Source organism: Grus americana, chromosome 26 (assembly GCF_028858705.1).
Source record: "Grus americana isolate bGruAme1 chromosome 26, bGruAme1.mat, whole genome shotgun sequence".
Lineage (NCBI taxonomy): Eukaryota > Metazoa > Chordata > Aves > Gruiformes > Gruidae > Grus > Grus americana.
Window position 1 is genome coordinate 5323302 of NC_072877.1, and position 27250 is coordinate 5350551.

General features: G+C 57.8%; 3 protein-coding genes across 5 annotated transcripts in view; 1 reads left to right on the forward strand and 2 right to left on the reverse strand.

Moving 5' to 3' along the window:
- The first annotated feature begins 7 nt into the window (after nucleotides 1–7).
- Nucleotides 8–8009, forward strand: MOB1A (MOB kinase activator 1A). The gene is made up of 6 exons (XM_054804464.1): nucleotides 8–126; nucleotides 2276–2442; nucleotides 3391–3484; nucleotides 4800–4933; nucleotides 5040–5203; nucleotides 5832–8009. Exons 1-6 carry the CDS (start codon nucleotides 113–115, stop codon nucleotides 5907–5909), a joined length of 651 nt encoding a protein of 216 aa, XP_054660439.1. The 5' UTR covers nucleotides 8–112; the 3' UTR covers nucleotides 5910–8009.
- On the reverse strand, nucleotides 6650–9015 carry BOLA3 (bolA family member 3). Its single transcript, XM_054804472.1, has 4 exons — nucleotides 8921–9015; nucleotides 8131–8254; nucleotides 7878–7966; nucleotides 6650–6788 (listed from the first exon to the last, which is right to left on the reverse strand). Exons 1-4 carry the CDS (start codon nucleotides 8954–8956, stop codon nucleotides 6723–6725), a joined length of 315 nt encoding a protein of 104 aa, XP_054660447.1. The 5' UTR covers nucleotides 8957–9015; the 3' UTR covers nucleotides 6650–6722.
- Nucleotides 9016–9525: 510 nt separating this feature from the next.
- The window catches only part of TET3 (tet methylcytosine dioxygenase 3), a 31156-nt gene continuing 13431 nt past the window's right edge, over nucleotides 9526–27250 (reverse strand). For all 3 annotated transcript variants that reach the window (XM_054804427.1, XM_054804428.1, XM_054804430.1), the window contains 9 exons: nucleotides 22444–24655; nucleotides 20288–20378; nucleotides 19956–20049; nucleotides 19308–19516; nucleotides 19019–19169; nucleotides 18464–18553; nucleotides 18214–18351; nucleotides 17540–17876; nucleotides 9526–17157 (listed from right to left, as the gene is read on the reverse strand). In XM_054804427.1, coding sequence (XP_054660402.1) covers nucleotides 15422–17157; nucleotides 17540–17876; nucleotides 18214–18351; nucleotides 18464–18553; nucleotides 19019–19169; nucleotides 19308–19516; nucleotides 19956–20049; nucleotides 20288–20378; nucleotides 22444–24655 — 5058 coding nt within the window. In that variant the 3' untranslated portion in view covers nucleotides 9526–15421. The remainder of the gene's footprint in view (nucleotides 17158–17539; nucleotides 17877–18213; nucleotides 18352–18463; nucleotides 18554–19018; nucleotides 19170–19307; nucleotides 19517–19955; nucleotides 20050–20287; nucleotides 20379–22443; nucleotides 24656–27250) is intronic.

The following is a 27250-nucleotide window of genomic DNA, read 5'->3' on the forward strand; positions in this document are numbered from 1 at the left end:
GTGGTGGGGCGGGGCGGGGCGGGGCGGGCGCTGCTCGCAAGGAGCGGGGGCGGCGCGCGAGCAGCTGGCGGCGCCGCTTTCGCCTCAGGTCGGCCCGGCGCCTCCGCCCGCCATGAGCTTCCTCTTGTGAGTGCCGGGAGGGGATCTCGGGGGGCGGCGGGCTCGAGCGTGGTCTGTGAGAGGGGGTTTTGAGGGGGCGGCGGGAGTGTTTGGGGGGGGCCTTGAGGGCTGGAGGGGGAGGCAGGCTTTTGGGGAGTTCCTGGGGGGTCACTGGGTCGGGGGTGCTGAGGGGGCCTTGCGGGGAGGTGCTGGCGGTTTGGGAGCTTGAGGAAGGTGGGGTGGGGTGGGGTCCTGAGGGGAGGCCTGGGCCTCGAGGAAGGCTTTTGGGGCTCGGAGGCCCCAGGGGTGCCCAGGAGCTTGAGCAGGGTCCCGTGATGAGGAACGGGAGGGCTCCTGGGGGAAGGTTTAGAGGGAAGCCCTGGGTGGCTTTGGGGAGAGGGCCGGGGGCTCATGAGGGACTTGAGGAGAGGTCTGAGTGCGTATGGGGGGCGGGGGAGGCCTCGAAAAGAGGCCCCGGGGGTGTACAAGGGGGGCCTGAGGAAGACTGTGGGAGGAGGCCCTGGAGGGACCCGGGGAGGAGTGTAGTCCTGTGGAGGAAGCTCTGGGGGTATAGTGGTTTTGGGGAGGAAGTCTCAGGGCTAGGGTCCCAGGCTGGGCTGTGGAGGTGGGGTGGCCCTGGAGGGCAGGCACCCTGGGGAGCACCCATGTTGGGTGAGTGCCATGGGGGGGTGGTTTTAGAGGGAAGGATCTGGGGAGGGTTTGTCTTGGAAGGATTGATGTCTTCTGGGTGAGCAGAATTTGAGGGGTTGGTCTTCCAGGGGAATTGGAGGGCGTCCTGAGGTGGTGGGGGTGTCTGCAGGGATGCTCTGCCTCAGTGGGAGGCCCTGGGAGTTGGGAGGGAGCTTTGGGGCAAGGGGGAAAAGAGGAGGTCCTGCTCCTGTGGGTTTGGGGCTTCCACCTGGGTGGGCTTTGGGTGAGCCTTACCCTACATCTGTGCTAGTATAGTGCAAAGGTGTTTGTGTGAGGTGGGGCAGGCCTGATTGCAGGGGGAGTGGTGTTAATTTGGTAGACCTACAGGCATGTGGTGTAAAAAAAAATAATGCATCTTTAACGAGCTACAGCAGGTGGGCTATTGCATACCTGCATCATAGATGTGAAGGCTTGTAAAGTGTGAGAGAGCTTCTGGCTCTTCAGGCCTGGTAGGTGCTGTGGATGAGGGCTGGAGGCATTTTGTGGCGTAAAAAGGGGCTGGGGAGCCTCTTCCTAGGGCTGATGATGTACTGGGTCTGTCTTTTGGGACTCTGCCTAGGGTCAGCAATGCACTGCACCTGCGTTTCCGGCTGTAGCAGGAGGCAGCGGCTTGGTTTATGAGCAAGATATATCTAAAGGTCTTTTATTTCCGTACTGAGCATTGCACGTAAATAAAAGCCGTAAGGTTGCACCAGGAAGCTGCCGCGAGGCGCATGCCAGACAGGGGCAGGATGCTGGCAATGCCAGAGAAGGCCATTTCCCCTGAGTTGTGCTTCGGCCCTGGCTGTCCCAGCATTTGCATCACCCTCGCTCAGAAGCAGAGAGCTGGCAGGGTCTGAAAGTTAATGTTTTGTGGTTGAGAGGTATTGAAATTCATCCAGTTTTTGGCAGTGGTGGCTGTTCGGGGAGAGGCTGCAGTGCTGCTGGCCCCGTTGGAGGGACAGGGCGAGTTTGGCGGGAAGTGGTATGATAGTTTGGCTGCCGAGCACAGCTGTCAGTATGACACGGCAAGGGAAGATGAGGGTCATGATTTGCATTTTGGGGCTGGAGTCTATTAAGTTGCTGGTTCTAGCAAGCTGTTTCCTATGGTGCGTTTGAGCACTGAGCATCTAATATTTGCCATTGTCAAACTGACCTAGCGGCAGCCATTCCCAGTGGAGTTACGTGGGCTTTTCTTTCCGCGGTCGAAAGCAACTGTTGCTCTATGAGTCTTTGGGCCTTTGCACTGCACGTTTGTGATTTTTAAAAAGGGCAGGTGAAAGAGGGAAGCGTGCGTGTGGCGCTTTTGCGACGCTGTCAGAAACGCCTCAGCTTGCACGTAGGCTCGTTTGCCCCAAGGGCGGGGGAAACAGGGAAGGGTGCCACCCCGGTTAAGAGTGGCAGATGGTGAGGGGTAATACTGGAAGCCTTTCTGGGAAGGGAATGCTGTGAAAGGGCTGACTGGAAAAGTTTTCTCTCCTGTCAGTGGAAGTCGATCGTCGAAAACATTCAAACCCAAGAAGAACATTCCCGAAGGCTCCCATCAGTATGAACTCTTGAAACATGCGGAAGCGACTCTGGGGAGCGGTAACCTTAGACAAGCGGTTATGTTGCCGGAGGGAGAGGACCTTAACGAGTGGATCGCAGTTAACAGTAAGCCCTATGGAAGAGGGATCCACCCATGTGTGGAGGTGGAGTGGGAAAACCCAAAATCTCTGGTTTTTATCCTTAGAAGAACTTAGGACTTCCCTAAATGCAGTTCTGATGCCAGGCACGCTCTGCTGAGGTAACAGAGTTGGAATAAAAGGAAAGTAAGCAGTGCGATGTGCCAACTGCACTGTTGTGGTTTTGGGGTGGGTTTTTTTTGAGTTCAAACTTGCAAAGGTGATTAGGTTTACAAATGGTTATTTTTGTACTTGAGAATAAGCCTTGAGTATCAATATTTGGAATTACAAAGTTAGTGTTGTTGGCTGCAAAAACAGTGATGGCAAGTGGTCTGGGGAAAAGTGGAACCGTATTCTCCACTGAACTCTAGGTTTGTGGAGTTTCTTTTTTTGTTTTCTACATTCATTTTATTAGTGCTGCATGCATAGCTTAAAAAGCCACATACTACAAATTTATTTTACGTTTAGCAGTGACTCTCCCTGGCCTTGAACTTTGTTTCTTTGGAGATTAGAGGAGGAAAAAGTAGTTTTGAGCAATGGAAAGCAGTAAGTCAGGCCGCAAGTGTTCAATCTACGGAAGGTCTCCTGTAGTATCAAAACCAATCAGGTTTTTGAGGTACTGTCATTTTTTTAAAGGTGGCTGGAACCTAAAGCTGTCATTTCCAAGGTGGGGAATGCTAAGCAGAGCTTCGTGCTGTACAAATCAGTTGGGGCAGTAGCCAGGCAGTGAAAAATTGACAGACCAATTGAAATTCCTAGATGGTCAAAATGTCTCGAAGTCATCAGCCACGTGATGTTGTACAGAAGGGGGATGTTTGTTTTCACTGAGAGTTTTGCGGCACGTTCACCCCTGTGACGGCGATCCTCAGGAGGCCGTGTCAACTGAAAGAGAGCAAACCAGTAAACTTTGAGTAAACTTGATGCGTTTCCTTTCCAGCGGTGGATTTCTTCAACCAAATCAACATGCTGTATGGGACCATTACGGAGTTCTGCACAGAAGTGAGCTGTCCGGTCATGTCAGCAGGACCAAGGTAAGATGTTTACTGTGGTCTACGGCCACAATTTCTATGTGGGGAAGTAGGAGGGTGGCTGGAGCGTGCCTAAAAAGAAGCTAAAATGAGGATGGGACATGTCCAGGCACAGCATCACACTGCCCCAGTGGTGTTCAGCCAAGTGTCTTTTGGGTCCTGCTGATCCCTACACCGTACTGAGGCTGGTATCATCAGCCCTGCTGCATCAGCCTGTCCCAAAGCATGCTTATCTCGGTTTTGGGGGCTGGTGTCCCTCGATTCGCACCGGTGGTGGTTTTAAGGAGTTGAGCTTGCTGGCATAACTGCTTTGTAGGAGAGCGTCAGAGAATGTGGAAAGGCAATAGTGAATGTGTATTCGGGGCGCCTCGTTGTTTTTGGGAGGTGTGAATACCCATGGGGAGACAACTATGACACGTTGGTGCTGAACTTGTGTTTTTCCGAGGTGAAGCTAGAGCAGGGTATCTTGTTAGTAAGGTTACTCGAGGCTCTTTGTTTTTTTGGGTAGCAGCATGGTGTCTGGCCAGTGGGCAGTATTTGTGGGGTGCGGTGTAACATCCTGCCCCGCTTTTCTACCCAGAAGTATCTAGATTGCAAGTTCCTGTTTCTATATTTGGGGACATTTCCTGTAACGACTTCCTGTTTAAGTGGCACTGTTAGTTTTTGCTTGTTGTCAGCCAAGAGGCAACAGTTGAAACCTGGGGGTTTTTCCCCCTGCTTTTGAAGGATTTTGCGAAAGATCTCAGAGAAGGTGGGTTGTGTTGCCATGTAGTGTTAGAGTTGACATCTTGCCCGTGTTGGGAGGAGTTGTGGGATCGATAAGCACATGTGTTGATTTGAGCTGGCAGCTTCCAAAAGCCTTTGGGTAATGTGCAGCCCTGGGGACTTGGAGAAGTCAGCTGCCTTGAGTGAGGGGAGAGGGAGTGCCAAATTCCTGGAGGGCGTCCGAAGGCTGTAGGTGAACTAATTCAGGTGGTGGGCGACAGTCCTGATGCCCCTTGGCCAGTTTTTGTCTTGTTCTAAGGAAATGTTGATGTTGGAGGATGCCACAAAGCTGAAACTAGCTTTTGAGGGTCGAACCCCGAGGGCAATCGCAATGGAGCTGTTAACTCTGACTCTGTGTTGTGCTTGAGAAACTTGGAAAGGGAAAGCGCTGCTCTTGTCGCTTCTGAGGAGTATGAGTGTTGTCACTCCTTACTGAAATAAGGAGGAAGCCAGGGGGCCCAAAAATTCAGGTTTTTGTGTTTGGTTTTTTGGTTTGTGTTTTTTTTTTTTTCCTTTTGGAGCAATGAATTTATTTCCCTTCCCTCTCCCACAGGTACGAGTACCACTGGGCAGATGGCACCAACATAAAGAAGCCGATCAAGTGCTCTGCTCCAAAGTACATCGACTACTTGATGACATGGGTGCAGGACCAGCTGGATGACGAAACGCTCTTCCCTTCAAAGATCGGTAAGCCATGGGCTGCGCATAGGGGACTGAGACACCACCGGAACATCTTGCTTTGGTACTTCTGACCGAAGTGAAGGCCTCACCCATGCGTGTTGCTGTGTTTCAGGCGTCCCTTTTCCCAAGAACTTCATGTCAGTGGCCAAGACGATCCTGAAGCGGCTGTTCCGTGTGTATGCCCACATCTACCACCAGCACTTCGACTCTGTCATGCGGCTGCAGGAGGAGGCCCACCTCAACACCTCCTTCAAGCACTTTATCTTCTTCGTGCAGGTGAGTTGCAAAACAGCAGCCAGTCGCTCGGGTTTCTCATTCCCCGTTTGCTTTTATAGGGAGTTGGATTTGAAGCACCTCCTCGCTCTTTGAAGATCCACAGCCGTGGCATGGTGTTGGTTCACATGGTGTGAGCCAAGCATATCGTCCATGCAGCTGTGGCATTGTGGGTTTGTGGTGGTGGGTTTGTTTTTTCTTGTTTGGTTTGGGTGTTTTTGCAGGAAGCATGGCTGAGTTGGCTGTGAATGCTTGAATTTCACCTTGGGTTTTAGGTAATCAGCTTGCAGCAAAAGAAACCAGGCTCGGAGAAGAAGTTGGGGGTTTTGTAGCTCAACAGTCAACTCAGAAGTAGCAGCAGTACTTTTTTTTTTTCCTTTCTTGCTGATATATTAGCAGCCCATTGTGTGACCGCACATGTGACTCATTGTGCAGAGTGGCATGGTACTTCTTGGCGATGCAGCAGAGGTTTTGTTGCTCTGAAATGCTTTAATTTCTTCACAGAGAACCAGGCGAGGTGGCTGCTGCCTGTTTGGTTGTTCTCTTGGGCACACGTAGAGCGGCCAGATGTGTTTTCCAGCAGCTTTGACAAGTGCCTTTAGTTTTTGCATTGCTTTTTTTCCCCTGCCAGGAATTCAACTTGATTGACCGGCGGGAGTTGGCTCCTCTGCAGGAACTGATTGAGAAGCTGGGCTCCAAGGACAGATAAACTTTCCCCGGGAGGACCCTTTCAGCCGCTCCTTCCCGCTTTGTATGCCAGCCACTTCTGTGCTTCGCCTTCAGCGACGTAAGCCCCGTGATGCCAGACAGTGCACCAAGTGGCATTGGTCTCGAGGCCAAGCGTCGCTTCTGCTGTGCAGCCACAGCCTGTGTGGTTTTCTGAGCTGTTGGCTGTGCTGCTGTGACTTGCCCTGCATCGTCCACTCAGTTTTCTAGGCTCCGTGCTTGTGTCTGGCACAAACTGCCGTCTGGCTGAGGGCTCAGAGCAGGTTTTGTTCCCCGCAGGTGAAGTTCAGAGTGCTGAGCTGCTGCTTTCTACTCCTGGGGGCAAATTTTTCCTCTGGCCCAGCCCTGGACACAGTGCTTGGCCTGTGAGCAGCCTTGACTGGGTCTTGGCTTATTTCTGAAGTGCTTTTTTTGGATGAGGTGCACTTGAGCTTTAAGCTCCCCTCTGGCAGCAGCGTTGTGGGGGGGAGGACAAGAAGTGCCTGGTCTGCAAGAGCAGCTCCCTGGTGTTCCCAGTTGGGGGGGGGGGCTGGGGGGGGGGGGCTGTGCAAGGCAATAACACCACCAATAAAGTTTCTCCTTCCTGCTCTTCTGTCGGGGCGGGGGGAGGGAATATTTCCTCTTTTCCTCTCCTTGCCCCCTCCCAGTGCAGCCCCAGCCCTGCCCAGGTGCCTTATTGAAAACACAGCACTTGGGAAACACTTTTTTTAGAGGTAGTCTGGGGGCACAGCTGCACACAGAGCCCCCCTGGGCCCCTCTCAGCCCAGCATCTTTATTGACAGGTCAGGATGGAGCGTCAAGGTTTGGGGGTGGAGGTGAAGATGCGCAGGCCATGCATGCTCTTGATCTCCTCCTGCAGAGCCTGCAACACATGCGGGGGGGGGAAACACAGTAGCTCAATGCTTCAAGGGTGAACACTTTGGTGCTTGTGCACAGTACAAGTGGCTATTAAGCATGTAGTCACAGTGCAGCGCTATTATCACACCCTCACCAGAGGGCTGCACACAAGTGTGAACAAGCTGTGGAGTACAGGCACAAAGTACCTGGCTGTGAAGCGCAGCATGCACAATTAGTGCAAAGTGAAGGTTGTGCCAGCCTCCAGTACTGCATGGTCTGAGCATTTAGCACTTGGTGCTGTGTTACATGGGCACAGCCAAGACACTCACACTGTGTGCACAAGTACACAAACGCTACCCCCCCAGCACCCAGGAGAAGCGTTGCACACCCATAGAACTGCCTTTAATCAATTGGGTTACCTTGTTCAGTAGTGGGAGGGAAGGGCTGTGCTGTCACACGCACTGCATGCAGGCTCAGCGCCATGTGTGTGCACATACCATCAGGTGTACACACCCAGTGCCACACACCTCCCCCAGCCACCCAATTTATTAGAGCTACACTAAGACACTGCATGCAGGCACAGCGTGTCCCTGCGTGTGCACACACACACCGTCTCTTGGGAAGAGAGGAGTTAAAGGGCTGCGCTGTGAGACAGTGCGTGTGCATGCGCACACTTGCATGCAGAGCACTGACCAGCACACCAGCTCTGTGTGCACACACCATCAGGGTGCCTGGCTACAAACACTTAGCAGGGCACTGTGCATGTGTGTGCAAAGTGCCCCACACACACACAACTACCCTGTTTACTGGGAAGGAAGAGCTGCAGTACTCAGACACACTGTGCATCTGCAGGGCACTTCTACTCACAGTGTGTGTGCAGCACTTTCACTGAGCACGCTGCCTGCGGCATTTCAGCCAGACGCTGTGTGTGCATGCAAAGCATTTTAATTTTGCACAGTAGGTGGGCACACAAAGTGCTTTGTGCGCACACACACGCATGCTCGGCAGCAAGTGCTGCACACTCTGCAAGCATTAAGCACCACACAGATGCACAAGCAGCATGCCCAGCTGTAAGCGCTGTGCACACTCACACATGTGCACGTCCCCCCCTCACCTGGTTAACCATCTGGTGCTGCTGCACCATCCGCTTCTCCCTGAAGTCCTCTGACTCAATGTGGATTTCATACATGGCGCCGCAGCCTCCTAGACAAATAAAAGCGGTGGCAAATGCCTGAGCAAAGACAAAGGTCCCCACGTTCCTGACACTGGGGTGGCGGGGGGAGGGAGGTGGGGACAGGCTCAACTCCTTCCTTGCAAAGCACACAGACGGTTTGGGATGGGAAGGGACCGACGAGCTTTCTCTGTACCTGATATATCCACGACTTTGATGGCGGAAGCCCGGGGGAACTTCTCCCGCAGAACCCGGGTCACTCGGGCCTCCCCATCCGTCTGCGAGGCAAAGTTTCGCCAGGTGCCACGGCACAGCAAGAGCTGGGGCGGGGGGGGCAAAAAACAGCACTGAGAAACCCTTGGGGGGCAGCTGGCCCCGCGGGGGGACCCTCACGCACGGGGGGGGGGGGGCCTGCCTTCACCGGGGGCGGGGGGAGAGCTGCCTGCACCGGGGGAGCACCGAGAGATGGGGGGAGAGCTGCCTGCACCTGCAACGGGCCAGGGGCGGGGCAAGGCTGCCTTCACCAGAACCGGGGGGGCTGGTGCTGCCTGGGGGCACCGGGAGCAGGGGCGGGAGGAGAGGAGAAGGTGACTGACCTTCACCGGGGAGCGGGGCGGGGGGCGCTGCCCGCAGCGGCACAGGGGAAGGCGGAGGGGGAGGCAGCCGGCACCGGGGGGTGGGGGCACCGGGCACCGGGGGTGGAGGGGAGGGCTGCCTTCAACGATACCGGGGAGGGGAACACTTACCGCGAGGGGACGGAGGGCACCTCCACCGCTACCGGGGCCACTTACCGTGAGGAGGCGCAGGCCGCGCTTACCGGTACGGGGCGGGGGGGTGGGGGGGGCGGGGAAGGGAACACAGAGGGAGACGGACCCCCTCCCAGAAATAACTGGGAGGGGCGTCTCGGACAACGGACAAAGCGCCCCCGCCCCCTACCCCTGGACTGGGAGGGGGGCACGGACAGGGGGGCACGGACGGGCACTCACCGGCCCGCGGCACAGCAGCCCCGCAGTGGCGGCCATGCTGGGCCTGACGCTGCGCCGCGCCCCGGGGTCACCCGCCGCCCAGCCAATCGCAGCGCGCCTCGTAACAGGGGGCGGGGCCGTCGCTGTACCGCCTCCAACCGCCGCGCCCCCTGTCGGCTGGGAGGACCCTTGCGGGGAGTGGGCGCTCCGCGGGAGGGGTGGGGAAGGGGGGGGGGGGCAACCTGAGACCCCTCGGTGGGACCCGAACCCCCCCCCGAAAGGGCCCTGTCCTGTCCCCCCCCAACCTCCATCCCCCCATTCTATAGCCTGGGCCCCGTCCTGCCCCCCCATCCTATACCCAGGGCCCGATCCTGCTCCCCCCCCCCCCAATCCATACCCGGGCCCCCCCGGCCCCCCCCATTCCTATAGACGGGGCCCCATCCTGCCCCCCCCCCCAATTGGGCCCCATCCTGTCCCCCCCCAATTGGGCCCCATCCTGCCCCCCATGCCCATAAAGAACTCCCTATCCTGCCCCCCCCCCCCCCAATTCCCACACCCAGGGCCCTATCCTGCCCCCCCCAGCCCCCCCCCCCCCCAAGGAGGAAACAGAAAGCAGGCGCCACGTGTTGAGTGCAAAAAATAAATATAAAATTTATTAAAACACCCACAATATTTTAAAGATATCAGGAATAATACATTTCGCGGCCCAGCCAGCCGCGCGTAACTTAGAATAAAATACAAATTAAAAAAAAAAAAACAACAAAACAAAACAAACAAACAAAAAAAAAAGGGGGGAAGGAAGGGGGAGGATCCAAACTTGTAATTTTTAGGCATCCTAAAAAATAAATTTACCAAAACACTGGGGGGGGGGGGGAAAGGAAAAAGAAAAGGGTGTTAAGGGCGGGGGTGGGAAAAAACCACAAAGAGGGGAAAAAAGAAAAAGGGAAAATTATACAAAATAAAATTATCAGCATAAATTTACTGTCCTAGAAGTATCTACAGTTTAATACACATTAATCCTATTGCCTTGAGACATGGGAAAAAAATCTACCGGTCCTCGATCCGCCCCGGAAAAAAACTTCATTTCAAGTAACCACAGTCCCGAGCCGACCAAGAAATCTTCAAGTGAGAATTTTTCGGAGCCGCCGGGACACCCCTGCGGTGCCCCTCCTCCGCCTGCCACCATCCCACCTCCCCTCCTCAATTATCCCAAAAATAATTAAAAAAAAACCCCAACAAAAACGCCAAAAATACCCCCCCCGCCTCCAAATTCCCAAATCCGAGAAGAATCGGCGCTTTATTTTAAATTTTTGAATTATTAGCATGGTTTTGTTTTGTGGGTTTTTTTTTTTTTTTTCACCGTGGTGTAAAAACCCACCGGCAAAAAAAAAAAAAAAAAAATTGCTCCTGGAATAAAACTTGAGGCTGAAATTACGGTGGTTTGTAATCCCTGAAGGATGCGGAAAAATGAGGAAAAACCCGGGCGGAAAGGGATAAAGGAGGGGGGGGAAGTAAAAGGAAGTTAAGGAAGAAACACCGCTGCGAAAGGATCCCTGATTTCGGAAAGATTCGCCCCAGTTTCGCTCGCCTTCGCTGCTGCGGCGCCGTGGGGGGGTTTGGGGGGGTTTGAGGTATTTGCCTTGGTTTGGGGGGCGCGGAGGAGCTGCTGCCCCGGCGCTGACAGGGAGCCGAAGGGAAGAAAGTAGCACCATAAAACCCCAAAAAAATGGAAAAAAGAAAAAAAAAGGGGGGGAAGAAAGAGACGGGCAGATGCCCGGCTGAGCCCTCGCCACAGGGCGGGGACAGCGGTGATTTGGGGAGGGAGCTGGGGGGAGCGCGATGCCGAGCACGGTGCTGAGCGCCGGTGGGCACAGGGCACGGGCACCACAGTACGGTGCCGGGAGGGCGGCACTGTGGCGGAGGCGTGTGGAGAGCACCGGGCTCATGCAGGGGGGCTGTGCACCGTGGGGGTGAGGGGTGCTGTGCGGGTGAAGCACCACGGCCGAGCACCGCATCCGTGCGTGGTGGGCGAGCACCGTACCCGAGCACCATATCTGTGGAGCATGCCCGAGCACCGTGTCCAAGCACCACGTCCGTGCACCGTGCACAAGCACCCTCTCCATGCCCATGCGCCCTGTTCAAGCACCGTGTCTGTGCACCATCCCCAAGCACCATGGCTGTGCGCCACGGCTGTGCACCGTTCCCAAGCGCCGTGGCTGTGCACCATGCCCGAGCACCATGGTCATGCACGGTGCCAGAGCACCACGGCCGTGCACAGTGCCTGAGCACCGTACCCACATACCCTGCCCTCGCACCGTGCATGTGCACCGTGCATGCACAACACACCCATGCACTGGGCTGAGCATCCTGCCCCAGCACCATGTCCAAGCACCGTGTCCGAGCACCACGTTCACACGCCCTGGCTGAGCACCATGTCCACACACCGTGTCTGAGCACCACGGCCAAGCACCACGTTCACGCATCGCGGCTGAGCACCATGTCCACACACTGTGTCCGAGCACCACGGCCAAGCACCACGTTCACGCACCCTGGCTGAGCACCATGTCCACACACCGTGTCCGAGCACCACGGCTGAGCACCATGTCCATGGTGTGGCCCAGCACCATGCCCGAGCACCACGGCTGAGCACCATGTCAAGCACCGCGGTCGAGCACCGTGCCCGAGCACCATGTCCACGGTGCATGGCCAAGCACCGTGCCCAAGTACTATGTCCATGCACCGTGACCAAGCACCACAGCAGAGCACTGTGCCTGAGCACGACGTCCAAGCACCGTGGCAAAGCACCATGTTCACACACCGTGCCCGAGCACCACGTCCACGATGCGTGGCCGAGCACCATGCCCACGCAGCATGTCCAAGCACCACGGTTGAGTACCATGTTCACACACCCTGGCCACAGCTGAGCACCACGTCCATGATGCGTGGCCGAGCACCGTGCCCGAGCACCACGTCCACGCACCGTGTCCAAGCACCGCAGTTGAGCACCATGGCCGAGCACCATGTTCGCACACGCTGACCGAGCACTGCGTCCACGCACCACATTCGAGCACCACATCCACGACGTGTGGCTGAGCACCGTGCCCGAGCAGCGCTGCAAAGCACCTCATCCGACACCCGCACCCGGCTCTCCTGCCGGCACCCCGGCCCCGCACCAGAGGGGAACAGCTCCACTGCGAGCCCGCTCGGTGGGACGTCTCCGACGCGGCACCAATTTCAGTTTGCATAAACCCAACCAGCTCCCGACACGCTTCAAGCTGTCGCTCCGGAAAAGTAAACTTCCTTCTCAACGACATTGCTTTTTCGTTTTGTGGTTTTTTTGTTTGTTTTTTTTCTTGGTTCCCTAGTTTCGTATATACATTAGTAGCACCTCAGCAAGATGGAATCAGGCAGAAGCGTGATACAGTTTGTTAAAACACCATAGCACCGTTTTTATTAGAAGATTTCATTTAATAAAAATATGCCTTATAGAGCCCACAAAGCATACTCCAGTATTAAAAGGAAAAAAAATCAGCAATTGAGGCACCTCAGGGATTCTGGTTTCCTTCTCCTTCCCATGCCTCGTCCCAAGAGCATCGGGATGGGCAGGGGAGGGGGACCCCGCAATGTGTCCCCCGTTCCCCACCCCGAGGCGAAGCATCGCGGCCAGAAAACCAAAGCGGGGTGGCAGGAGCCCATCGGGGCTCCCTGCGCTGAGCTCTCCGCCGGGTTTCTACCGCGGGCGTTGTTCTAGCACCATTGTGGCCGCGACGTGCTGCCAAATTAGGTCCCCGTCCCACCCCGAGGCGATTAAAAACATCCCCCCCCACCCCCCCACCCCCCCTTAATGCCGCGACCTCCCTGGCTTCGGCGCGGGTGGGACAAGTGCGGCCGCCAGGACGGGTGAAGGAAAAGATTTTGCTTGAAAAACAGCCTCTCAGCAGCAAGGGGTAAAGAGCTGTGCATAGATTTCTAGTTTTCGTAGAAGAAGTCTGAAGCGTGCTAATTTTTAATGACTGAGATCTGAGGTAGGTTAGACGTTATGTAGTGTAAAAACATGAGACTGCAGCAGTTCTCGCTCCCCAACCCGCGGCGCCGGCATCTCCCCACTTCCCCGGGTCGAACCCGCCGGAGCCAACGCCGCACTGGACCGAACCCCCTCCCTGCACCAAAAAAAAAAAAAAAAATAAAACCCTCCGAGGAAGCAGGACTTAGACAGGTTACACGGACCCTCGCCTTCTCCGAGCGCACCCCCTTCTCCCAACTCTCAGCCCCTCCAGGCGAAGCTCGCAAGGCACACCCCCCCGCCACGACAGTCAGACCGAGACCCCGGCGCGATGCGAACCGGGGCCGGCACCCGAATCCGGCCCCGCCGAATGCCGCTGGCGGGGATCAGCCGGGTCCCTTTTTTCGCCCTCCAAATCACACCGACACGCCAAGTCCCCGCACTGGAACCAGCATCGCCCACAGGCATCCCTAAAATCTGACTTGCCATCGACTCTTACGATCCTGATATGCTATTGGGTATTTCTAAGAAAAGCGGTAATAGCTCGTTGAGTTTCCTTGTCAAATATACGCAACTTTACAGATTACGGTTTAAAATTTAAAAAAAAAAAAAATTAATTATGAAGGACGGACAAAGCATGTTAAATATTCTGCCAGTATTTACAGTTCTCCCACAATAATCTTGTTTAAAACATACTGCTTTCAAGTTGTTGGGGGGGAAGGAAAGAGGGGAGTTGTTTTTTTTTAAGATTCGCTTTCGTTTTTAAATCTAGGTGAAAGTGCTTTTAAAAAAATTCTTTCCCTATTTACAGGTTTTAAAATCAGAGCACATAAATGTTCAGGCTGTTTTACCGAGATCTTGCTGATCTGTACCAGTGCGCAGGGAAGGAGGGTGACAGTAAACACAAGGTGATTTCTGCACGGTGACGGCGTCGGCTCTGGCTCGCTGGCTCGCCGAAAGGCACCTCAAAGTGCAGAAGTGACGATCCCGGGGACGCCAGCACCCGGATCCGGCCACGAGCCACGGGGGAGATCACCCGCCCGCCTGTCCGCCCCGTCCCGGCGCAGCTTTGGCATCGGCGCCGGGCAGAAAGTCTCGACTGAGATTGTTCGAAAAGCACCACGCAGTTGTTGTTGTCGCTGGGTTATTTGTTGGGTTTTGGGGGGGTTTTGTGGTTGGGTTTTTTTTTTTTTGCGGGAAGAACGGCGATCTGTAGGAAGGAGAGATGGCACCCGGGGAGAGAAAAAGCACCGAGCCCCGGCGGTGCTCGCCGCCACACCAGCTCGCCGGCGCTGGCGGGGAAGGCGGACCAGCAGGGTTTTGGCCAGCCAAGTCTTGGGATTCGCTCTTCCCAGAGCCGATCGCACGGAGAAAGTCCCCCGGAGACAGAAAGCACCAGACTTTAGCAACAGTGATGTACAGAGAGCAACACCAGCTATTCACAGTTTGGGGTTGGTTTGTGGTTTGTTGGTTTTTTTCCTGGTTTTGTACTATTTCTTTTTTCTTTAATGTTTTTGTCCTGTCAGCTCCTTTAGAGACACTGCCACCACCGTCGTCACTCTCCCCGGGGTCGCCGGCAAAGGAGCCCCCAAGTCCGAGGCCGAGCACGGCACCCCGGCAGCGGCAGTCCTCAGCCCGGACATGTCCTGAGGTCTCCGGCGTCGGGAAAGACGCCGGCTTGCTCCGTGCCGGCGGAGCCGATCCCACCGGTCGGCGAGGAGCCAAGCGAAGAAGCGCCGTCCCGCTCGCGAGCGGGTCTCCCATCGCTGTAAGAAAGGACTCCTCGAGTTGCAAAACAGGTATTTTTTCAGGTCCTTGGAAAAAAAATAATCAGATGTTCAGCACGTCTGGCCGACGGTAAAGCACACGATCCCACCAGCCCCCTCGCGCCGGAGCTGGAGGGATTCTCCTCTGCCCTTTACGCTGGTTTGGTGTTTGGGTTGGTTTTGTTATTTGTGTTTAGGGGTGGATTTGGGGTTTCTTTTCGATCTTGGCTTCTATTTCGAAGATCGGCTTCGTCGTTGTCATCGGAGTAAAAAATAAAATAAAATCCAATAAATAGGCATTTTTAAGTGGAATTAAAAACCTCTCCTTTGTGAAAGGACGCTATAAACTTCTCCGTCCGTTCGCGCGGCGCACAAGGCTAGATTAAAAAAAACCGCGGAGATATAAATATGAGATTACCAAAAAGCGTCAAACAGCATCGTTCCTCCTTTTTTTTTTTTCCTTTTTTCTTTTTACCTAGTTTTGCTTTGTTTGCCAACTCCTCACCAAGCGCAGCTCTCCGACGGCGTGCGCCCGCACCTGCTCTGCTGTTTCTGAGCGCGCATGTTCGGTTCGCTTTCTGTGGGTTGGGTTTTTTTGTTGTTGTTGTTGTTATTGTTGTGTTTTGCTTCGTTTTTGTCTTTTTTTTTTTTTTCTTCTCCCCCGCGCCCAAGGAGAAAGCACCACGAAGCAACGCCGGGCTCCGGCGCTGCCGAGGGTTGAGGTAAGATGGGGCCGTGGCGGTTGCCTGTGTCTCAGATCCAGCGGCTGTAGGGGCCCGTCACCTTGGTGTAGGCGTAGGAGGACACAGTGATGGCGGAGTTGGTGGGGATGGCCACCGCCTGCCGCGTGGGGACCGAGTCCCTCCTCTCCTTGCTGGGCGCCTCGCTCGCCAACGCACCGCCCCACTTGCGTTTCTTGGCGAAGGCTTTGGCGTCCGGCGGGAGACCCAGGCGTGCCGCCTCCTCTTGCCGGGCCCGAGCCCGCTCCGCCAACTGCTTCATCTTGGCCTCCCACAGCGCCAGGCCGTGGTTGGGCTGGTTCAAGTTCTTGTGTTGGTAGAAGACCAGGGAGATGCGGGTGGGGTGGCAGCGGTTGGGTTTCTTCAGCGGCGTGGTGGCATGGAGCTCGCGGCGGGCACACTCGATGAGGATGGAGCCGTGGGCGGGCGCCACGGCCACCCCACCGATGTTCTCGTCCAGGAAGTTGTGCTCGCTGTCCGACCACTCCTCCTCTTCTTCCTCGTCCTCCTCTTCCTCTTCCTCCTCCTTCATCGCTTTCCCCGGCAGATCCTCCTCCAGGCCAAAGGGGTCCCACGGCTTTTCCCGGCGGGGTCCCACCGCCCCCTTCTCACCCACTGACGCCTCCCACGGCTTCTCCGGCAGCCCGGGGCTGGGCACCTGCGTCCTCCGCTCCTCCGCCTTCACCGAGCCCCATGGCTCCTCAGGGAAGCCAGGCAGCCCTGGTAGGGCCGAGCCAAAACCCAGTGGCCCCAGCAGGCTTGGGGTGCCCGTGCCGGCCAGTGCCGCCTCCCCCAGCTTGCAAGGGCTCCACGGTTTCGGCAGCAAGCCCGAGCTGCGCGCTACCGCCGCCTCTCCTGCCACGACGTTGGGCCACTGCTTCTCCGGCGCCGGCGGCGGCAAGCGCGCAGCAGCAGCGAAGGCGCTCGTCTTCTCCCGCCCGCCCGAGCCCGGCACCAGGGAGCTCCACGAGCCCTCCACCGTGCTAGTCCTCTCGGGGGAAGACGTGCCCCGGGACGCTTTGAAGGGGCTCCACCGCTGCTCCGGCCCCCCACCGTGCGCCGGGACGGACGGCAGGGCTAAGCCGGTGCCAGGCATGGCCGCCGCACTGGGAAGGGGCTCGATGGTGGGCGGAGGGTCTGGGGGCTCCTGCTTGATGGGCCGGCTGCCAAAACAGTTCTGTGCAAACAGCGGCACCTCCTCTGAGCCTGAGCTAGTCCTGTGTGCCCCAGCCGCCGCCGCCACCGCTGCTTTCTGCTGGCTGGCGTAGCGGTTAGACCGCTCGTAGGTGCGCTGGTGATGGTTTTTGCTCTGGACGCTGTGTGGGATGGGCTCGGGGAAATCAGCATTCCCGTAGGCATGGCTGAGGTTCTCCTGCAACGCCAGGACGTCAGGCTTCTTCTCATAGCCATTGCTCACCCAGCTGCTCCCGCTCCTCTCGGGCGCCCCGTAATTCAGAAACTGCGAGGGGAACATGTGGTTGCTGGAAAAGCCGTAATACCCGAAGGAGGGAAGCGTGAACTTGGAGTGAAACCCGTTCACGGAAGGCAGATTGGGCTGTGCATAGTAGGAATGGTAAGAGTAAACACTGTTCATGCTGTATGGGTCGGAGGGCCGGCAGCTCCCCAGCACCGAGTAGCTCTCCACCACCGCGTTGCCGTTGTACTTGAAGGCGTTGTAATGGCTCTGCGGCTCCACCTTGATGGAAGGTTTCAGCGGCTGCGGGGGCAGCCCGCTTTTCAACGCCATACCTGCGGGCACAGCACACACACAGCCCCTGTGACCCGCCGGCCAAGGAAGCCGCCAGTGGGGAGCGAGCACCCCAAAAACTCATCCAGATTCAAAAATCCCACGGCGATGGGCTCGCCAGCTGAGCGCAGAGGTCGGCATCGCCCGGCATCGCCCGGCGCGCCTGCACCGATTCGCACCCACGGTCGGGGCTGTGGCAAGAGTTCCCCCATCACGCCACAGTATGGGGAGAAAACCCGGGTGCCACAGAAATGCCATCCTGCGCCCTGACACGCCGAGCGCTCAATGTCCCCAGCCCAAGGAAGCCCCCAACCGCATCCCCATCCCCTCACGCGATTTCCAGGCGGCTCAGGGGCGGCAGGACCTCAGCTCTGCCCCCGTTACCTGCGTTTTGCTGGAGTGCGGGGAGCTCCAGCGCTTCCTGCTTGATCTTCTCCGGCGTCATCAGCTTCTCTTTCTGCAACTTCTTCTTCTCCGCGGCAGCTTTCTTTGCTTCCAGCTGCCTCTGCCGGCAAGACTTGGCAGGCTCGGGCAGCTTGCGGACCTCCCGGGGGAAGGACGTGAGCACCTGGATGGCCCCACTGCCCACCTTGGCGTTTTGGTTCTCCTCACTGCCGAACTCATCCGTGCTGGACATCTTGTAGAGGGGGAGGACGTGCAGCTGCTCATCTTCAGGGATCTTCCCCACCACGCGATTGTCTTCCTTCGTCAGCGTGCAGACCTGGGGGAGCACCGGGTGCCATCAGCAGGATGCTGCTGGATGCGGCCCACCTTCCTCCTCATACCCCCCAGCCCCCACCAGGCCCCAGCTGGCATTTGGAAACCTCCTGCGGGGTTTGGGTCGGACAAAAGCAAACGCACAGTCCCCATTAGCGCCGTGCTTTCGTCTAGCTGGGGTGGTTTCAGCAGGAACGGTTTCATTTGAGGCGTGCAAACACCAAGGCCAGCGGAGTCATGCCGGTAGGACGGTTGGGGACGGTGGGGAGCAAGCGGCTCAAGAAGGTGCATGCAAAAGGGGAGGGGAGCATCCTGAAAAGCCCCGCCGGCTGCCTGCTTACCACCGTGCAGCCGTTGTAGAGGTTATGCTGATCTTTGTGAGCATGGGCGCAGAAGTCCATGCACGCTGTCACTCCCGAGAACGGCCTCCCCTCCTTCAAGCCCAGCCGGCAGTCTATTGCTACGTCCTCGTTGGTAACCTGGCAGAAGGAGGAGAGGGCTCCACTTACCTGAAGTCTCCTACGCGTCGCCACCCCACACCCGTTTCTGCCCGTTGCCATGCTCCGAAGGGGGTGAGCGGGTGGCCGGTACCTGGTTTTGGTAGGCTTGTGGCGCCAGCCTCTTGTAAAGTGGAGCAACCTCGGTGGCCAAGTCCTGAAAGCTTTTCCGGAGCAGCTCTTCCTGCGGGAGGGAAAAGAGGATGATGTCACCCAGGGCTTTCAGCAGTGGGGATCCAATTCGGGGCAGACCCTGACCCTTCCCACTATGTCCGTCACTGCGTGAAGCACATGGGTTAAATTCCTGGTGAGGTTTTGGCCATTCAAACCTCCAGCCTCGGTGTCTGTTGTGCTTTCACCTGCTCGACCCTCCTGCACCCTCCCTGGGGTTTCCAGAGAGACTCCACTTGTGCCACCCCGTACGGCACCTGCCATCACACCACCAGTCCTGGCTCTGGGATGTCAAGGTGAGCCTGCCTCCAGTTTCACCAGACTGGCTTTCTTTCCCCTGTCTCCCTAATTCATCAAAAATTCCACAAGGAATCCTATTTTCAGGCTTCCCCTCCCTGCAAAATTTGGAGCTGGGGGTAGAAGGAGGTCTGAACCCATGGCCCCACCAGCGCTGCCCCGCTCTGCCCGTGTCACCCACCTCTTTGGGATTGTCTCCCACCAGTCTGAACTTGCGGGGAGTTTTGCTCCGGGCGTATTTGCAGCCATTAAAATACATGCTCCAAGAGCAGCCGAAGGAGAAGGAAGCGCCGCAGGTGTTGGGGTCCTTGCCTTGGCACGCGCAGGTCCGGCTGCGGGAGGGACACCGTGGAGGAACGTCAGCCACCAGCGTGGCGACAGCGGCTCCGAAAACGGGGGCAAGGGGAACCCCAGCATCCATTTTCCCACCCCGTCACCCCAAACTGGACCGGCGTCGTGGTGGGACTTACTCGTCGTTCAAGCCGCAGCGGCGGCTGGTGGGGTTGCCGTACTTGGTGAGGGTGTCGGTGAGCTCCTGGTACAGCGTGTCGCCCAGCGTGCGGGGGATTCCCTCCCAGGCCAGGATCAGGATGATGATGACGGCATTCTGGCAGTGGTGGCCAGCCCGGTGCCGCACCAGGCACAGCAGCTTCTCCTCTTGGTTGTGTCTTCGGATCACCTGGAAAACAGAGGGGCCAAGTCGGACTGCTCCAACAGCAAACACCTCCCGGGATGGGGAAAGCCCCAAAAGCGGGTTCTGGCTGCCTTCCACAGCACTCCATGGGGATTTAGGGGGCAGAGCCGTGGGGGCCCCTGTGGTTGCATCCCCCTCCATGGGATTTGGGGCACTGGCTGGGGCAACGTGCCCGGCCCAGGGGCTGCGGATACGGACATGCTGTTCGGCGGGTGCTGAGGGTGGGAAGCCCCGTGGAATTTCTCCGGGGGCGGCTGCCGCTCTCGCTTCCTCCTTGCCAGCCACAGCTTGAGCATCCTGCCCCTGCCCGCTGTGGCCGCCACTGGCGGGGACCTCCTCGTTCCCAGGCAGGGAGGGGACGGGCAGGAGTGTTACCCCAGGGTGGGCTCCGACGGGGGACAAGAGCCGGAGCGCAGGCACTCACCCACTTGGCGATGGGGCAGCCCCGGGAGCTCTTCCCCTCCTTCCCCGTGTAGATGACCTTCTCGATGCGGATGGCCTTGCCCTTCTCACCATACCTGCCAGGGGACGGGCGTCAGCCCTGCTTGCCCCCTCCACGCTCATGAGTCCCCCCATCATCGGCCACTCATGAGCCCCCACTTGCCTCACAGGACCCCGCTCTCCCTCACAGGACCCCACAGGACCCCACTTGCCCTCGTGAGCCCCCATTCACCTTCACGGGACCCCGCTCACCCTCATGGGACCCCATCCACCCTCCCAAGCTTCCCCTCACCCTGACGGCCCCCCAGGACTTACCGCTCCTCCATGAGCTCCCTGATGGATGCCACGGTGGGCCCTGAGCCCAGGTGAGTGTAATACGGCCCCTCGTCCTTCTCCACGATTTGCTCTGCAGAGGCAGGAGGGGGACACAGAGATTTCAGGGTTTGCACCTCCACCAGCTGCCCCGAAGGATGCCCAACCCTCAAATTGAGCACTTCTGCACCAAAAATCAAAGGTTCCTCGATGGCATTTCCCCCTAAGAGCATCGGGGAAGGGAAGTCGCAGTTAGGGGTTCGTTAAACAGCTCAGCGGCTCCTCTTCGTTTTCTGCTCCCAGCTCTAAAACTTTGCTGGGGAACAAGGGGACAGGTGCTCAGACCCATACCCTTCGGAGACTCAGAAACCTCCCTGAGGGGCCACAGCCCCTCCGAGCATCCCAGCAGCAACTGCGGCTCCATCCCAGCACAGGGGATTTGTGCCGGCCACCCGAGCGCGGTGCATTTTGATGAGCTCTGCTGAGAAGAAGCGATTAGCGGCGGCGGGCGATTCGGCACACAAACCCCACCGGCCCCCCTGCCGGCTCCCACCCCGGGGCACCTGTCTGGCCCTGCTCGCTGGGACCGGCTGGATGCTGCCGAAACCATCATGGGATGATTTGGGGACTGAAAACTGCTGCTGCCTGCTTTTAGGCTTGCCTGGAGGATTTGAGGATGCTCATGGGATGCCCTGACCTGGCTGAACCCATGCAAGGACGGAGCTGCTGCGCAGGGGAAAGGCGGAAGGATGCTGGGGCTACAGCCCTGCAAGCAACACACCCCCAGCAGCAGCAAACCCCTTGGGGCTTTTAGGGCAGGAAGGTGCGGGTGTGGGAAGCACAGGGTGCTCCGGGCAGCCGCGGCGGCACAGGGGTCAATCCCTGGCGCGCAGGGATGCTCGAATGCTGCTGGGTGGGACGCATCCGGTGCTATGGCTGGGTCTGATCCCGTCTTTCCATCCCTCTGCTCTCATCACCCTGATTTTCATTCCCATCATGTCTAACTGGCTGGGCGCCAGGGCAAGGAGAAAGCCGGGCTCAGCTGGGCTGCAGCTGTCCAGACTGAGATCAATACGGGACACGCAGCAAAGGCTGATTTTATTACAGCGTCTAACAGCACAGGCACCCAATAAAGCACCAAGCCCCGACTCCTACTTAATTGCTTTCTCTCACAGCTTTTCCTTGAGAAAATGGAGAGAGGTGGCGGGGGGGGGGGGGGAATCCCCCCCCCCCTCCCAGCCCCTAAACCACACTGCAAAAGAAAAAGCAACCCAAATCTTTTCCTGGCACTGCGGGGCTAAACTCCAAGATTGGTTCGAGCGGCTCCAGAAAAGCCTTTCCTTCACTCGGTGCCGTTTGGGCTAATTACTGCTGCCATTTACAAGCAAATAAATAAATAATCATAAGCCCCGTTAATAAAGTGCAGCTTGCGCTTGGCCCAAGGCCACCTCTCCCAGCGGCGCGGGGGTTCGTTTTTCCAGCTGGATGCCCCAAATCCTCACCCTGCTCTTCCCAAAGGAGAACTTCAGTCTAAATTTTGGGGAGGGAAGATCCAGCTCCCAACGTTCGGATGGAGTTGGACCGCAGGGACCAGGTGGGAAATCTCTAGTGCTTGCTGCAAAGTCTAACAAATGCCAACACACACCAAAAAGAAAACACACAAAAAAACCCCAACCCCAAATCCAAGAGTTTGGTGCCTTTTCAATGCATCCCAATGGATCGGCCACTGAACAACCCAGCGTCCTGGCAGTAAATACGGCTCTTGGCATAAGCATGCATGCCGAGCCCAAGTTTGGGTTACTCAAAACCAGCTAATTTGGCTTAAAACAGCAGGAATAACCCGGTGAGCTGGGATTTAGGCAGGTTTCGGTGCTGGGGCAACCATGGGCCCCTCCGTGGGATTTAGCTGAGCGGTTAAGCGGAGGCAAAAACCCAACAGCCCTCTGGTTTTACTGCTCTTCCGACCCACGCCGGCACAGCCAGGTCGTCGTCAGCACCATCCCCTGCAGCGACGCGGCGGTAAAACCGTAAAAAAAAAGACAGGTAAAGAGAAAGCAAAAGCGAGCTCCACAGCATCAGGGAGGATGCATACCCCCAATATACCACTCCGGGGGCTCACCCCCACCCCGGTAATCCCCCCAGCATAGCCGCTTGCTCACCGACACAGTCGCAGGTGGGGAACTCCGCTTGCGCCCGCTTGGCTGGGGTGTCCAGGAGGCTTTTGGTCGGCGTGTCCAGGTATTTCAGCGGCGACTCCAAAAAACCGCTCAAGGTCGGCGTCAGCGGCACCTCGTCCTTGGTGGGCGTCCCGTCAGCATCATCCACATCGGGGTTTTGGCTTTCCTCAGAGTAAAAGCACGTGGTAGACACCACGGTGATAGCACCAGAAGATTCGATTTTGATCTGTTTGGGGGAGCGGGCAGTGAAGGGGGGCTCCAAAAGTGACCCCTTCCCCGGTGAGAATGAAAAGCTTTTGGGTTCGGCTTGGGGAGCACTGCTCAAAGCCGGGGCAGCGGCAGCGGGGGGCACTTGTGGGGCTGGCGCCGGCCCCCCCGGCAGCTCGGTGGCCCTGGGGGTGAGCGGGGAGGGCGTCTTGGGGGGCTGCAGGTTGAAATTCTCCCCGAATTCAGCTTCAAATTGCCGGATGAGCTCTTCCAGCTTGTCATCCACCACAATGGGAGCCGGGGCGGCCAGTGGGGGGGCGGCCACTGTTTCCTCTGAGCCAGTCGAGCCCGCCGGCACCGGGTGAATTTGGGGGCCCCCCCCGGGGGCACCCCTTTCCTGAGAGTCGGGAGCCGGGGGGCTGCCGTCGAGGGGGGTCGGCGGCGGGGGGCGAGCGGCGGGCAGGGGTAGTGCAAGAGGCTGGAGCGGGAAGGCAGGCAGCGGCGGGCCGGTTTGCACCTCTTCGGCGGTGGGTTCAGCGCGTGCCCGAAACCCCTCCAGGCTGATCTGCCAGAGGGGCAGGAAGAGGGGCTGCGAGTCCTTCTGCTTCGCCTTCTTGATCTGCACTTGCTTACGGAGCGGTTTGGCCGGGGGGGGCTTTTCAGGTGGCATTTTCTTCTTCTTCTCTTTGGCCTGCTTTTCAAAGGGCTTGGGGGCCACGGCCGGGGCACCAGGAGCCCACCAGCCGCTCGGCCAATCCGGGGGGGCCGCCGCTGCCAGGCTTTGCTCAAGGAAGAGGCTGCGCTTGTGGTGGAGATGCTGCTGCAGGACCAGCTGCGTCTTCTTGTGCAGGTCAGGCTCCGGCGGTGCCAGCGGCAAACGGGGGCCGCCCGGTGCTTCTTTGCCAGGCGCTCGTTCAGGGGGCTCTGTTTTAGGCATGGTTGCTTTGCCGGTCGTCACTTCGGGTCTCTTGAAAGCCGCTTTGATGTAGTCGTCAGCGTTACCCAGCAGCTGCTCCAGCTCTGCCATGGGGTCTCCAGCCCCCGCCGCCCCCTCGGCCTCCAGCCCCCACGCTGCTGTGAAGCCCCCCTGGGGAGGCGCCGCACCAAAAAACGGTTCCGGTGCTGCTCCTGGCTCCGGCAGATAACAGGGTTCGTCCCCTCGCTGCCATGCAGCACCTGGCGGGGTGAGGGGGCCAGGGCCGAAGGGGGCGGCGGGGGGTGGCGGGGGCGGCGGGGCAGGGGGCTGGCTGTTGCCGGCGGGCTGGGGGAGAGCGGCCGAGAGCTGCGTCAGGGCTTCGATGGCTATGGCGGTCTGCAGGCTGATGTTCTTCTCCTTAGCAATGGTCAGTGCACTTTGGGAAAAGGGGAGGCCGTCGGGCGGGCACGGCTCGACGGTCTCAGGCACCGGCTGGGGGTCAATAGCACCTTCCTGGGGGGGCGGTGGGGGGTTGGCGGCAGCAGCACGGGGCCGTGGTGATGCCGGCTCTTCGCCGAGAGCCGTCTTGATCTTCTGCTCCAGCCATTCCAGGTAGTCGGGGCACTCGGGGCCGTCACAGTTGCAGTTGGGGGGCTTCACGCCGTGCTTGGCCAAAGCCAGGGCAGCCTTCAGGGCGTGCAGGTCCTCCCCCCGCGGCACACCATCCGCCACGCTCAGCCCGCCCCGGCTCATCTCCGAGTCGAACTTCTCGTACAGCAGCGATGGCGAACCCGGGGGCGGTAGCCGGTAGGAGGAGACGGCTTCGGCCACCGCTGAAAAGGCCACCAGGTTCCTGACGTCTTCCAAGTGGGCTTTACCAGCAGCAGGCAGCTGGCCCGGCGACCAGCTGCTGGGCTCCATCAGCGCAGTGTCCCCCGCCTGCGGCCGGCCCCCATTCGCCAGGTTGAGCCCACTGCCCTCATTCAGCCGCCTTTCTTCGACATAATTAATTGGCCCTTCTTCCATTTGGCTTCTGCTGGGTCCATCAACCGGGTTGCCCGCCGAACCTGTCTGTGAGGAGGGAGAGAGGAGAGACGTGAGCATCCCTCACCATGACACACATGCCATCATCCTCCAGCCTATTTCTTCCCTCTTTTTTTTTTTTATTCCCCCTTCCCCATCTCTTTGTCTGACCCGGGTGATGAAGACGCAGATGAGCCACTCGAAAAAATTATCGCCACCAGCTAAACCACACAGGTTTTGCCCAGCTGCATAAGAAGCAGCTTGGCTCGAAAACTGGCCGGTTTTCGCTGCACCAGCCCCACGCCACCCACATCTCCACCCCACCACCCGCTTTCGAAATTGCTCATGGGACGGTTCGGGATTTCCATCGCCCGCCAAGGGTGAGATGCGGCGGGGTGGGCGTCCCCAGCTCTGGCGACATGGTTTGCACTGGTGCAGGAAGCAGCATGGGGAGAAAAGGGGTTTTTTTCTTGACCTGTGCCCGAAGAAAACATCCTGGCCCGGAACAGCCATCCTTTGCTGGGGGGCCGCGGCACGGCAGGAAGCCGACGAGTTGGCTACACCGGTGCCAGGGGCAGCACGGGGATGCTTTCACCTCAAATAACCCAGCGTCTGTATCAACACGGCTGGCCAGGGCTCCCAGCAATGCCGAGCTACAGCACCGGTGTCCAGAAAACCGGCCACGTGCCACGAAGAGACCAAAACCATTAGAGCTGCCCATACCGATGCAAGGCGGCGGCACCCAGGGAGCCCGTCACCCTGGCGTCTGTGCTCGTGTGCCCTGGTTAAGACCCTCCAAGGGGTTTTGCCAGGGATGGGGGGGTTCTTTCTGTGCTCTATGACTCTCTCCCCCTCGGCATCAGGGATTTTAGTGCTGTGGCAGCCAGGGGTGCCAGGCTCTGGCAGTGTGTTGAACAGTTTGCCGATAACTGGGGGGAGCTTCCTGCATGCTAAAAATACAGCAAAGCTTGCTGGAAAAAAATATGACAAAACAAGCAGAGGTTGCGGGCAGAGCTTCCTGCCTCCAGACAGTGCCGGCACCGGCTCACGGGAAGGATCCGCAGCCCAGACTCACCCCGAGACCCTGAATTACTGCTCCGTGCGCAAGCAAGCTGTCAGTGTGTGGCTGGTGGTGGTGGGGCTGCGTTTAACCCTTCAGCCACCAGCACCGCAGCTTCAGCATGGGCATCCTTCAGGGTGAGACGGTGAGCGAAGCCGCACGCTTGAGCAAGGCTGATTTATATGCCGGAGATAAGCACGCTGCTGACTGCGGCGATACCCTGGCAAAAGGGAGCAGGAACCACTCCCAGCACAATTATATCCCAAAAATCCCCCCTCCCCCAGGGCTGAAAACTCCCAGGGGAGCACAGCGTCGGTGCAAATCACCGTGGCCCCGCTCCGGCACAGGGTTCACCCTGACGCTGCCACAGCTTTACAGGGGCTCCGGCTTCAGTCTCCTCGCAGCATCCCCGGGGCCAAGCGAAGGAGCCGCAAGCGATGGGACCGGTCCATCAGGTCTGGGGAGCAAGTGCTTCACCACCAGTTTGTGCCGCGCACCGGCAAAACGGCAACCCGGGCAGGGTGGGGACAACACGCCGCCTCCGCTCTCCTTTGCAAACCAAGGAAGAAACAGCCTCGCCCATCCTTCCTACGCCGTCATCTTCCTCCTTCTCCTCCCCAGCCAAAAGGGTTTTTCCCAAGTAGCAGGGAGAAAAATGCCCCAGGCGCCCTCCAAGTCTGCGGGGTGGGGGGGACATGCTCGTGCCCTGAAGTGTCCCTGGCGTCGCAGCGCTGATGCCAGCCCGGAGACATGATATGAAACTTGTTCTGCTCTGGGTGGGGAGCGGATGTTAGCCCCAAGGGTTTACCCAGGGTAGGGAGGGAAACCTGCTGGCTAAGGGCAGGGGAAGCCCCGAAAACCAGACGCCGGGCTGGGGTGGCATCTTGGGCTGCTCCATCCCATAAACCACATTATCGACCCAGGCCGAGGATGCAGGAAAAAACAGTTCACCCTGCAAAGGTGAGGTGGGAGCGAGCAATCCCCTGCCACTCCTAAAGGGTTAATCTAAGAGCTACAACCTTCCCCAAATCACTGGGGAAAATATATATATATATAAAAAGAGATATAAAAAATATAATATTTTTTTTCCTGGCTCTCCCATCCAGCTCCTTTTGTTCCTAGCCCCATGGGCTGGGACATGGAAAGACCTCGTAGATTGTCCCCAAAAATCAATCCCACCCCTCCATCCCAATTCACTCTGGCAGCATCCACAGAAATCCCTCCATCACTGCCGTGGGCACTTATTCCTCCATGCCTTGGCCCAGAAAAAGCATTGCTGGCCCAAATCTCCTTCCATTCACCCCGGGAAAGAATAAAAGCTCGGGAGGGGGGGGAGGGAAATAAAATAAAGAGAAAACCAAGCACTTCAGTTCGGGTTAGCTCAGCTGCTCGGCTCCTGCATGGTCCCTTCTGCACCCTCTGGGTGCTATAAAAGGGGAAAAATCCCCCTGAGGATGAAAACATTTCTTTTTTTTTAATCTGTTTTTCCTCTTTTTTTTATTTCCTCTTCCCCCACACACTTTTAAATGCCTTCAACAGAAGGAAGGGAGGAAAAAAAAAAAAAATAACCACACACGCAGAGC